General features: G+C 48.4%; 1 protein-coding gene across 1 annotated transcript in view; it reads left to right on the top strand.

Moving 5' to 3' along the window:
* Positions 1 to 13,108, top strand: part of PLCD1 (phospholipase C delta 1) — a 79,762-nt gene that overhangs the window by 23,302 nt on the left and 43,352 nt on the right. Inside the window, exon 3 of the mRNA XM_077809515.1 lies at positions 6,655 to 6,883. Coding sequence (XP_077665641.1) covers positions 6,655 to 6,883 — 229 coding nt within the window. The remainder of the gene's footprint in view (positions 1 to 6,654; positions 6,884 to 13,108) is intronic.

The raw sequence follows: 13,108 nt of genomic DNA on the forward strand, positions 1-13,108 counted from the left end.
TGATAAACTTTCTGTTCTGTTCTCAGTTACACCCATGCAGCTCCATGAACTTTCATTGGGTCGATCTGTTTGCTAAATTTGTCCCATTTTTGTTCCTCTGCTATAAAAGTCTTTGTTTCTTTTTCCTTTTCACTGTCAGCTGATCTGTGTGTCCCTGCTATACAGTGTTTGCTTAGTTTGGGTCTCAGCCTTAGCTGTTCATGTACAGTAGCCTCCCTATTCTGTGGCAGCAGATAATGTTTTTGCACTAGGCCTGATCCCAGATTTTCCAATGGAAGCAAAGAGATAATGTTTGGAAATAGACCAGCCCAGTTGCTTTGCTTCAGCTCTTGTCTTTAGAGATGAATGCATTCTTTGAGCTGTATAAAGCTTTTTAAAAAATCCCCATCCACCCAATAAATGTCTTTTAAAAATCTCCACACTCCCAAGCTCTCTTGAGCTCTTGCTTAATTAGTTACTCCTGAGGGAATTCTGCACCAAAAACTTAAAAATTCTGCGCACAATATTGTAAAATTCTGCAAATGTTATATGTCAGTAAATAAATCTGGAAGCTCCAGCGTGGCAGTGGGGAGAACAGGTGACTGGCTACACAGAGGTGGGAGATCTCTGCTGGCTGCTCCGGGCGCCTAAAACAACGGGCCCGTGCTGCTGGGGAGGGGCATGTGGCTGCTCTTGCAGCTTCCCTTAGCTTCACTGTCAGAAAGTAATTTTTCTGCATGGAAGCAAAGAAATCTGCTCGGGACATGAATTCTGTGCACTCAAAAGTGGTGCAGAATTCCTTCAGGAGTAATGAGTTTATATGCTGACCAGTATCCTGTCCCCAGCCTCCCACTTACCTTCTCTAACCAGAGCAACTCTTTTGACCCTACCCCCCCCCTCCCGGAACATGGACTCAGCAGTGAGGCTGCGCCCAACCCTGACACAGGGCAAGTGCTGGGCCTGCCTCAGAGGCCTGTGTCTGGGGAGGGGGTGGCTGGGGATTGGGGGGCTGCAGAATGATCTCCCACCTCTGTGCAGCCAGTTGCCTGTGCTCCCCACTGCCATGCTGGAGCCTCCACATTTATTTATTGACAAATAAAGTTTGCAGATTTTTGCAAAATTTTAAAACATTATGTACAGAATGTTATTTTTTTGGTACAGAATTCCCTCAGGAGTAGCCGGTGAAGCAACTCACCAGGGTTAGCAGCGCCACACCAGGTGTATCAGGTGTGGGCAGGCAGGCTCAGCCCGGCAGGATCCAAGTGTGGAGGGGCTTAGTGTGGGGGGATCCAGGTGTGGGGTGAGAGGGTTCTGGGTGGGGAATCTGGGTGTGGACAGCTCAGTGCGTGGAGGGTCTGGGTGCGGGGGGATGTGGATGCACAGAGGCTCACTGGGGTGGGTTCCAGGTGCAGGGGCAATGGACTCTGCAGGGGGGTCCAGTTGAAGGTGGTTGGGGCTCAGCAGAGGGGTCCGGATGGGGGATGATTGGGCTCGGCAGGGGGGATCTGGGTGCTGGGGAAGTGGGGCTTGGTGGGGGTCTGACTGCAGCTGGTTGGGGCTCAGTGGGGTTGGGGTCTGGGTGCGGGGCGGGGCTTGTGGGGTGGTCCAGGTGCATGGGGGTGGTGCTCATCAGTATAGGGGTTCTAGTATGGAGAACTCAGTGGGTGGTGGTCTCTGAGGGTCCAGATGCAAGGGGGAGGGACTCAGCAGAGGGTGGTCTGGGTGCAGGGGTGGAGGTCCAGAGGCAGGGAAGTTGGGGCTCGGTGTGGGGATCTGAGTATGGGGGGATACAGATGCCCAGGGGTTGGGCAGACGGAGGAGCAGCTTCCCGTACAGTGACCCCTCGTCCCGTGGCTGAGGACCAATGGGGGCAGGAAGTGTGGGCGAGTGCGGAGCCGGGGTAGGTTTCTGGAGGTGGATGCTCGATGTAGGGGAAGAGTGCTTCTTCCCCACCCCAGCCCAGCTGGAACTAGCAGCTGAGCCCGCTGTGGTTCTGTTATTACTTGCAAACCTTCCGGGGTACGTGTGGGCCAGCCCTGGTAGGAGCCAACGGCCGGTGTGGGGCTGGGGAGGGCCAGGTGCGGGGGGAGGGGCTTGGTGGGTTGGGGGTTCGGGTCTGAGGGTTCGTTGTGGGGTTCTGGGTGCGGGGAGTGAGGCTTGTATGGGGGGGTCTGGGTATGGGGGGTTGGGCGGACAGGAGATGGGTCTGGCCTGGACCAGCTGCAGCGTCTCCAGCCTCCCCCCCGGCAGTGATTTACTTCTCTGCTGACAGCTCTGGGCGCCCAAAATGACAGACCCGCGCTGCTGGGGCGGGACGTGTGACTGCTCTTGCAGCTTCCCTTAGCTTTGCTGTCAGAAAATCATTTTTCTGCATGGAAGCAAAAAAATCTGTGTGGGACATACATTCTGTGCACGCACAGTGGTGCAGAATTCCTTCAGGAGTAATCAGTTTATATGCTGTCTCCAGCCTCCCACTTACCTTCTCTAACTATAACAGCTCTCTCTACCCAATCCCCCTTGTCTCAGCAGTAGCCCTTGCAGTGTACCATAGAGTCTTTTCAGGGACAGTTTTTAAGTCCTTCACCTGTGTCCTTCCCCAATGGACTCATCTTGTTAGACCAGTGGTCTCCAACCTTTTACGCCCAAGATCCCTTTTTGAATTTAAGGGCAACCCAGGATCTACCCCGCCCCTTCCCCAAAGCCCTACCCCACTCACTCCATTCCCCCCTTTCTCCGTTGCTTGCTCTCCCTGACCCTCACTCACTGTCACGGGGCTGGGGTTCGTGGGATTCTGGGCTGAGCCTGGGGCAGGGGATTGGAGTGCAGGAAGGGGTGAGGGGTGCAAGGTCTCGGAGGGAGTGTGGGTGCAGGAGGGTGCTCCGGGCTGGGGCAGAGTGTTGGGGTGCGGGGGGTTGTGGTGTGCTGGCTCTGGGATGGGGGTCAGGGCTGCGGCAGGGTGTAGGAGGGGGTACAGGGTGCTGGCTCTGGAAGGGGGCTCAGGGCTGGGGCTTGGGGTGCAGGAGGGGGTTCCGGGTGTAGGAGGAGGTATGGGGTGCTGGCTCCAGGAAGGGGCTCAGGACTAGGGGTTGGGGTGCAGCTAACGTGGCTGCTGCTAAGGCAGGCTCCCTGCCTACCCCAGCCCCACACTGCTCCCAGAAGGGGCCAACGTGCCCCTGCAGCCCCTGGGGGGGGTAGGGGGCATGTGGCTCCACGTGCTGCCCCTTTCTGCAAACACCACCCCCACAGCTCCCATTGGCCACAGCTCCCTATTCCTGGCCAATGGGAACTGTGGGGGCGGTGCTTGCAGGGAGAAGCAGCATGCAGAGGGAGACCCCCTGCCCCTCCCAGGGCTATGAGACCACGCTGGCCACTTCTAGGAGCGGCGTGGGGCCGGGGCAGGCAGGGAGCCTGCCTTAGCAGCAGCCCCGCTACACCACCAGAGATCGCCATTGACTGGGAGATCCTCTAGGATTGACCAGTCGATTACGATCAACCGGTTGGTGACCACTGTGCTAGACCATGGTGTGACATTGCACTACATATGCTTTATAAAAATATGTTTATAAGTGTGAATATGATGTAACTGGAATATGCTTTATGCAAAAGGTGCCTTGTAAGGTATCATCACAAAGCTTATAATCTACTGAGTGTGTTCATCCTATTTGTATGAATTTATCATTCTTGTATCTGAAACTAGGAATATGAAATATAACTCTGAGGTCCTATTGTAATTGTGCAAAGTGTGGGCCATTCATGGTGGTTTAGAATCTTGATGGCTCACATTGACTAGGACAATGAAGTGAGCTGTAGCTCACGAAAGCTTATGCTCAAATAAATTTGTTAGTCTGCAAGGTGCCACAAGTACTCCTTTTCTTTTTGTGAATACAGACTAACACGGCTGCTACTCTGAAAATTGACTAGGACAATTGATCGTAAATGGCTCTGTTTACTTGCAAACCTTCTGGGGTACATGCGGGCCAGCCCTGGAAGAATGGAGACTAGGGGTCTCACAGGACATGTGAACATGACACGTGATACTGGAATCCATTTTAAACCTGGTGCCTTTCCATTTAGAAGGAGGGGTGGGGACCAAGAAAGACAAAGGATTCCTGCCTTGTGCCAAAGCTATAAAAGGGGGTGGAACAGAACAAAGGGAGTCCCAGTCATGAGAAAACCCCTGCTTTTCATCTGCAATGCCTGCTGGAACTAACAAGGACTGTACCGGGGAAAGATTTGGGCCCAGACTGGAAAGGAGTCTAGTTTGTGAAAGAAGCTTATTGGAACATCTCTGAGGGTGAGATTTACCTGTAATCAGTTCCTTAATGTATTAGGCTTAGATTTGCGTGTTTAGTTTTATTCTGCTGAGTAACTTACTTTGTTCTGTCTGTTATTACTTGGAACCACTTAAATCCTACTTTTTATACTTAATAAAATCACTTTTGTTTATTGATAAACCCAGAGTGATTAATACCTGGGGGAGCAAACAGCTGTGCATATCTTTCTATCAGTGTAGTAGAGGGCGGACAATTTATGAGTTTACCCTGTATAAGCTTTATACAGCGTAAAATAGATTTATTTGGGGTTTGGATCCCATTGGGAACTGGGTGTTGGGGTGCTGGAGATAGGTAACCTGCTGAGCAATTTTTGGTTAAAGTCTGCAGCTTTGGGGGCGTGGACCAGACCTGGGTCTGGGTTGCAGCAGGCTAGCGTGTCTGGCTCAACAAGACAGGGTTCTGGAATCCCAAGCTGGCAGAGAAAATGGGCTCAGAGGTAATCTCAGCTCGTCAGGTGACAGTCCCAAGGGGGTCTCTGTGATGATTGACTGGTCGATTCTCTACGATCGACGAGTCAATCGTGATCGACCGGTTGGTGACCACTGTGCTATACCATGGGTTCTGGACCATGGGTTCCAGAGAATCAGTTCTAGATTTCCTATTGGATTAAAAACTTCTGAAGTTTTATTTATTGTTTGCACAAGCAGCCATCCTTTCCAAAGTCCTAACCATCTAGGAATCGACAGTTAAAACTTCTGCAGTGACACATTAGGAGTAAGTGTGTTCTGTGTTCTACCGCTGTCCAGCCACTGGTTCATATGGGGTGGAGTGGCTGGGGACATAGCTAAGTGGTAGGGCACAGGCTTAGTGCATATGAAGCCTGAGATTTAATCCATGGCACTTCCTCCACGTATTCACTGGTGGGCCAACTCACGAGCCAGAGTATCAAATAAATCTCCTAATAGCAGCAGAATGTCAGCTCCTTTCTTCAGGATGGGTTTATTTCTCCAAACCAAAAGAGTCCAGCATAAATAAAACAGATAAACTAGGTCCTTTCCTCTAACCCAGCATCCTCTGCAGGTCTCTCCCTCCCTACTGAGAAGCTACTCAGCGCTTAGGGCCTCAAGTTACACAGATTTGCTTAATAATGTGTGTTTCTGTCCACATATTGAACAGGCATCTGTGTCTCTGTTTATTTAGGTTTTCTCCAATATCCACCTTGATTATTTGGCATGGATTTAGCTTCTACAGCTGGGGCCAATTTCCCCCAGATGATGCCACACAGATCAGATTGTGTGGTTTATATTTGAACTGGGTGGCCTGATTCCCTACAGCAAATGGGATCAAATCTGCCCTCAATGATGGATTTGGAGTAGCATGGGTGTAGCGGAGGCCCGTAGTTTGGCCTGTTATTGCCCGTTTTGGCCAACTGTTTTGACTCTTTATCTTGAACAAACAAGAAAGTGGGCCTGATTCTCCTCCCCCTTATACCAGTTTAACACTAGTTTGACTCTTGATTTACATCAGTGTGAGAAGAGAATCTGGGCCAAAACACTTGCCCTTTTCATAGCCTTCAAACAGAAGGCAGACGGTGTTAACAGAAGGGACCAGTGTTCTGGCCTTGATCCTGCTCCCATTAAAGATTAGACCCTCTGATTTTATTAGGGTTGTTTTTTTTAATCAGTTCTTCTGTGATAAGAATAGATGAAGCTGATATGATTAGCAGGCTGAGATATTGTTATACACTGAGGTAACACTTGCCCAACATTTGTTAAATATACTGCACCTAACTCTATGTACACATCAGAATAGTCTAGCTGTTCCAAATAGCTGAAGCTCTCAAAGCATTTGACAGATGGGGTATCAAAGGCCATATTAGTGATTTTGCATGTTTGTTTCTGGGCACCATTTGAGACACCTAAAGAGTAATCTTCAGAATGTGATGAGCGCCTTCTCTCTGAAAATTAGCCCCTGTAAATGTATTTCAAGCTGTGCACCCAAAATAATTAGTTTCGTTTGAAAAATCTTGGCCTTAATGACAAGATCCCACATCAAGTCAATAGCAGAGTCATATTAGACCCCAGGCCTCCTGACAGTCAGTCCGGGGCTCTAAACAGTAGACATCGCTAGTCTCACGTTGCTACTTCCAGTATGAGTCCTGTTTATTTGTTAAAATGGTGATAAAAGTGAAGAACAAAGGAGAGCTTCCTCCTCTCTTGATACTGCTGCTTCCTCCTTTTGATCATTCTGTTTGTGAGAGGTGGGGGGAAAAGTCCTTCGGGCATTGCAGGGAGCAGTTATTGGAAAAGGAAAATAAAGAGTTATTTGTTAATATCCGCCTCAGAGCAAAGATAAGACTGGCTAACCCCCCCATTGATAGCAGGAGCCTTTGTTTCCACAGTCTCCATTGAAGATATTCGGGATGTGAGGCCCGGTCACCAGACAGAGGGGATGGAAAAGTATGCCAAAGATGTCCCTGAGCATCGCTGTTTTTCCATCATCTTTAAAGACCAGCGGAAAAACCTGGATCTCATTGCCAGTTCTGAAGATGATGCCAGCCACTGGATTGCAGGCCTGAGGAAAATCATAGCCAAGAGCAATTCCATGAGCCAGAGGCAGAAACTCCAACAGTATCCTTTGCATTTTAAAAGTGATCAATTATCTAACCACAACAAAGATGCACTTGTCTGTCTCAGTTGGGGTATTTGTATGTGTGTGCGGAGTTGTAAAACTGCACTATGAACAGGGCACTGTGTCTCCTCTGACACTGACTTTACATCTCTATGACTCCATGGACTTTCTCCTGATTTACACTGATGTCCTTTCAACAAAGAATTGTCTCACTGAGGACTTAAGATAAAAAATCCATTAGTTCCTAGATTCTTCAGGGATTTGTTTCATTCACCATGATCTCCAGGTTGGGAATTTCTTGGCAATTAATGAAAGGCTTGTCGTGTTTATGATGTTTTATAGAAAGGTAATGCATTTTCCTCTCTTGTGCACCAATTTTACATCAGTGTAGTTCCACTGACTTTAATGGAATTACTCCCCATTTATGCCAGCATGGGAGGAATACCTCTCCCTGAAGAGCTTGCTCGCTATGTAGACACACTACAGACAAAGAGAGGGGGAAAGGAATGCAACAGAGAAGCAAAGCCAGTGAGTCACTGGCTGAAATCCTGGCCCAACTGAAGTCAATGGGAGTTTTCCCCCTGGCTTCAATGGAGCCAGGATTTCATGCACTGGGCTGTAGATCCTTGAGCATCCATAGGCTTCGCTGTTGGGCTGCATTTTTTAAACTATTTGAACCACATTTGGCCTTTTGGATGCTCTGTGGGTCTCCCTGCTATTAAAGCAACCTACCTGAATCGGCACTGGGATTCCTGAGAGGCGCTGACCTACTGGTTGTCTGGTGAGTGCCAAGCATACTAACCTGGATGGACTTTACAGACATCGCACCATCCCTTGTCTTTTTATACGTTATTCAACATACTTATGCATGCTGTGGTCTCACACTCTGTCAGGGAGAGGGGGACAGGTTTTTCTCCCCACAGAGGTCCCTCGGTACCACCAGCAGGATGGTCAAGTTGAATTAGGCATTAGTCAGCCTGCCACATCCCTCTCTCCCCTAGGTTGTGCTTTGACTAGCACCTGGGGTGTTAAGTCTGTGGAAGCTGTATTTCTCACTGGAACCTGCATTGTCTTTTAACTGAAGACAGGGCATCCCCGGAAGCTCATGACAGAAGCTTTTGGTAAGACACAGAATTTCCCACAAACCCTTACTGCATTTAAACTGTGGGTGACTCGGCGTCCTAGTTCCACTGTTATTGTGTGGCAAGCGCAGGCTCTGGTTGCCATTCAGAAACAAACACCAGCTCTGGAGAGACAAAAAGGAGCCAGCACTTCTTATCTGGTGGCAAAACAGTGGCAGACAGAGGTTTTATTGTCGTTTTCTGCCACTAATGAGAGTTGGTTGGAAAATTTTACTCTAGAAGGGAGAGGCTTAAATATTCTTGGAGTGGCAAAACAGTCATCAGGAACAGGGAAGTTTGCCATTCGTCTCTCTCATTTTTGCATCTATTGCTGCAGCCCAGTGCATGCAAGCTAGTGACTTGCAGATCACGAGGGATCCCGTGCCCTTGTCTGATAGCAGTCTGCGGTTGTGGCTGAACAGCGTGATACTTCAAGAGGGTGAGATGCAACCAAATAGCTTTTGCTTACCACCAGCGCCAAGGTCCTTAAAGCCTCTAGGAGATTGTGTGTTTTTTCAACACTTCGGCCCAGATTCTGCCCTCAGATCTATGCAGGCATGTCTGGCTGAAGTTACTGGCTTGACCAGCACTGACCAAACAGTGCAGAATTGTTGCCACAGTGCCAGTTGAGTGAATGATGTAGCTCATCCTCTTGGGAGGAGCCTCACTCTTTGGGTCAACAAAGCTCAAATTTAGCTCCCTCCTTATTTCAGTTCAGCCTCTCCTCTCGCACTGTGCCTTGGGCTCCCATCTGGACCCAACCCATGGCTGGGTCAGTACTTCCTCCTCTGTCGCTACCACCTTGCTACATTAGCTCCTCTGTGCCTTGTTGTCACTCATGGGTGGGGGACCTTCACTAGGTCTTTCTACTACTTCATAACCTCTGGATATACCAGAGGTTCTGCTGCTGGCCCCAGCATCTTCAGCTGGAGGACTCTGTACCTGGATGTTAGCTAGTCTGTCCCAGTGCTCACAGTCTGGGGACTATTTTTCCTGTAAGTAAAGTTCTGGTCTTCTCGTCACAGTGCAGCACCCCTGCCTGGCTTTCTTCTGACATTGCTCTGAATCTGCCTGTCTCTGGCGCTGAGGTGTTTGCTGAGCCTAATGAGGGGTTTAGTGCTTGCCACTGGCACTTCCCTAATCCAGTTAGCCCTTGATAATGAGGGACCTCCCTGACTCCTGTCCTGCTAAGGTCATTCATTTTCTTGTGACCTTCACAGTACATGGGGATCTATTAAGTACAAATTCCTCCAGCTTTTAATACCATGTATTCCTCTCCCATGTCTTCGCTGGTTTACGGTGACTTTCCATCCCCTCCTACTTTACCTCCCTTTGGCTTTCATTAGGAACATACCTATAGGAATTGCCATAGTGGACCAGACAAAATTTCCTGTCTTCAACAGCAACCAAGGCCAGATGTTTCAGAGGCAGATGGAAACCCCAAGCTGCACCTAACTGCAATATTGTAGAATATCATAACATAGGGAGAGGGAATTTACTGTACTGTATCATGTAATACGGGATCACCAGAATTTCTTCCTGAGCCCAGCTAGTGATCAGGGCGTGCTTAGACTCGAGCACTTATACACACGTCTGTAACAGGTTAGTAAAACACCCCCAACCCTTGATAATTATCAAAGCTGAGTGTGGCTCTCGAGTGGCACAGCGGCAGCCCGTCTGCCGCTGGGGAACAAAAGATGCACCCAGAGGGAAAGTCCAGTCCTGAGGAGTCCAACTACCTCAAACTTTTCCCCCTTATTTATACATTAGTAATAGAATGACATGTCCCTTAAAGCAAACTTGTTAAGTAAGCAGTTTCAATGGTCAAGCCAGAGGTTCTTTCTGATTATCGATTAACCAGGTGTGGGTTTTTCCAGAGTTTGCAGCCTTGAGGCCTCAATAGACATTCCTGGGGCACATCCTGCTCTTCTAAGATGCATGTATCAGCAACTTCAACACAATTCTTATCAGGAAGGATGCGGGGTCAAGCTGCCCTCTCTGTGGCTCCCAAAACTCCCCCCCCCCACCTCCGCTCGTGCCTTGGTCAAAGTGAGAGTGCTGAATGGACAATTTACAGCCTGCTGACTTGGCTGCTTTTATCAATAAGCCATAGTGGTTTCAGGCACTTTACTGGTTTGCCACTTCATTTGAGACTTTCCTCACCGCTTGGGCTGACCCCCAAATTTAGCTCAGTTCAGCCCCTCCTCTTGCACTGTGCCTCATGCTCCCACCTGCAGCCAAACCACCATCTCGCTGCTAGGTTTCACTTCGGCGGCCACCATCTTGCTACACTGGCTCCTCTATGCCTTGTTGGTACTCATGGGTAGGGTGGGGTGGGGCCTTCACTAGGGGTCATGAAGGTTATTGCCTTCTAGAGCCCTCCTTTCTGGAGAAACCCATGGCCATGCCAGAAATAATATTTGCCTGACTGTTTTCATTCTAGTTAACATTTGTGATGACTGCACCCCTCCACCACCACCTCTGTGGGTGTCTCGGCTACAAAAAGCCACCTCTGGAGCATGTCCAATTTAAACCACTGAACAATTTCCATCAAAGAGTAGAGATGATTGTATCAAAATAACAATAACATTTGTTTGGGGCAAAGGCTGTAATTTCCAAAGTGGAAACATGCCTCTCTCTCTCTTTAACTCCTAGTCAGAATCCAAGTTAAATGGGGTGGGGAGGCAAACAGTATTTCTGGAAGACTAATTATGGTGCCTGTTGGCGTCCAGTCTGGAACAGTTACTATCAGTCTAACCCAACCTGGAATTACAGAACAGCAAGATTCTCATTTTAGGTTTGCTGATGTTTAATTAAAGCCTGGAATTTAAACTTAGTCTTTCTTCAGTGGATGTGCCTGGAAGTGTGGTTTGATGTGAAAGTTTCTTGAAAAGAAATGTGCATCATATATGAATACAGATAGATAGGAAAGAAGTGTTGGGGGCTCTTGGTCCATTCTTCTCCCTAGCAGGGCAGGGTTGTTCTCTGCAGTACATTTTCCTGTGCTTGCCACCCTAGTTTAAAGAAATGAACATGGAATAAAGTCAGGCATTTGACAGATGTTTTTTGATGCTTCTGTATATACGGTAGTGCCCGACTAACAGTCCAGTTCAGCTCTAGAGCAAGCAGGCATAGCTTCAATGATTTCACACACAGTGTTGCACACAGTTTTGCCAGGGATGACTTTGGTCCATAGAATTCATAGGAACTTTCAATCTAAGCTGTGAGAAATGCAGCAGCTTTGCTTTTGGGGTTTTTTTTTTTTCTGCTTTGGAATCACATCCCCTGAATTTCTAATTTGAACAAACTCACTAGATGCCTTAGAATTATTCTTCAGTCATTTTTCCTTAGTTTCTAGTGGAAGATGGTAGCTTCAGGAGCCAGCAGATTCTTTAAAACAGCAGTGAGACAATATTGTCTCCCTGTTCAGACAGGAATGAAAGCCATAGCTTTCCATCAATCGTAGATACTTAAATGGCCCCATTACCATTGTGTTTGAGCACTTCATTCTTTATCATATGTATCCTCACAACATTACTGTGAGGTTAGGGCAATGCAATACGCCCCATTTCACAGATGGGGAATTGAGGCCCAGAATGGCTAAGTGATCTGCCCAAGGTCACACAGAAGTATGTGGCAGAGCAGGAAATCAAATCCAGGTCTCTCAAGTCACAGGCTAGTGCCCCAACCACTCGAGCAGCCTACTCTCAACCTGCTAAGGCCCAACCTAGGATGCAGTGTGCGACAAAGATCCAAAATGAGGAGCACAAACCATTAGCCGTGCAGGACACTTCTAATGTTGTAGGATTCATCCCGTTAGCATGAGTGATGGTTTCTATATGATCTCTCTGATCCTCGATTCTTTATTTCTGATGTAAATCATTTTTAACAACAGAAGTGAGGGGACATAGTTAACCTTGGGACTGAAATGAGGGATATGTCAGAGGTAGGATGATGCCCAGGAAATCTTCAGTTGTGTTTGAGGCTCTACTGTTAAATGGTTGTGTGACCATTGTGGTTAGATGGCTAGCTGTGTCTCTGCCCTCTTTCTGGTGTCTCTGAGTGTTTGGCCTCTTGTCCTCACCTCTCTCACGGTGGAATTTTGCGGATCTTCTACTTTTGGGCGGGGACTCAGGTACTGTGATGGGGTGCACCTTCCCATGGTCGCATGCTGTCACACCGTCTCTCTCTCTCATCCCAGTGTCCTCTTCAGCTAGGTCACTCAGTGTCCCCCTTCTGGGATATATAAAAGTCTTTCCTTCAGCAGTCCTAGGTAGTCTTCCCATTCACTGCCTCAGGTGCCACTCCTTCAGTGGCTGGTAGGGGAAGCCAGGCCCACCCTCTACTCCAGGTTCCAGTCCAGGGACCCTCAGCCTAGCAGTTCTGTGCATTACCCTCCCAGCCCTCACTGCTCCTTCCCTGGATGGCTTCCTACCACTCCTGGTTCCCCCCCTTTCTCTAGGAGTACTAGCTCCAAACCCTCCTCCCTCTTCCCAGGGAGTGACTGCTCTTTCCCAGTCCAGCTTCCTGTCTTTGTAGTCCCTGCCTGTACCTGCACAGCTGAACCTGCTTCCTATCAATACCCTGCTCCCTGGCTCTCATTCCAGGTGCAGCCTTACAGTTAATAGACCATAACCCCTTCCAATCCTGTGTGGGGTGAACACCCCATCACAGGAACACTGCCCTGTGTATACCAATCGCTTATTGCCCTGAGGGTCTGACTGGGTTTCCGGTACTTGCATTTCCTCCCTTCAGAAATATGTGATCAGTGATATAGTGAGCAATGGCCTTCTGAAAAAGACAGTATTTTTATTTAGCAGTTGGAACTAAGCATTTTAGAAAAAAGGGATTTGAAAGTAAAAAATAACAGACGTAGTTCCTTTCATTTAACTTCATGCTGCGCTAGCATCTAAATTAGATAGGATTTGTTCCAGGAGGAGAACAAAAGTAATTCATAATCTCTTGCATTCCCAGATCCTCCTGTAGGTCTGGGTTGTGACCCAAGGTGTGTAGGGTAGCCCACACTGAAAATGCCAAGGTGTGGGCAGGCTGCAAAAAAGAGAGCAGATTCTCCCAAAACTGGTGGTTAACGCTGTAGTTCAC

This window comes from Eretmochelys imbricata, chromosome 2 (genome assembly GCF_965152235.1).
Source record: "Eretmochelys imbricata isolate rEreImb1 chromosome 2, rEreImb1.hap1, whole genome shotgun sequence".
NCBI classification, from domain to species: Eukaryota; Metazoa; Chordata; order Testudines; family Cheloniidae; genus Eretmochelys; species Eretmochelys imbricata.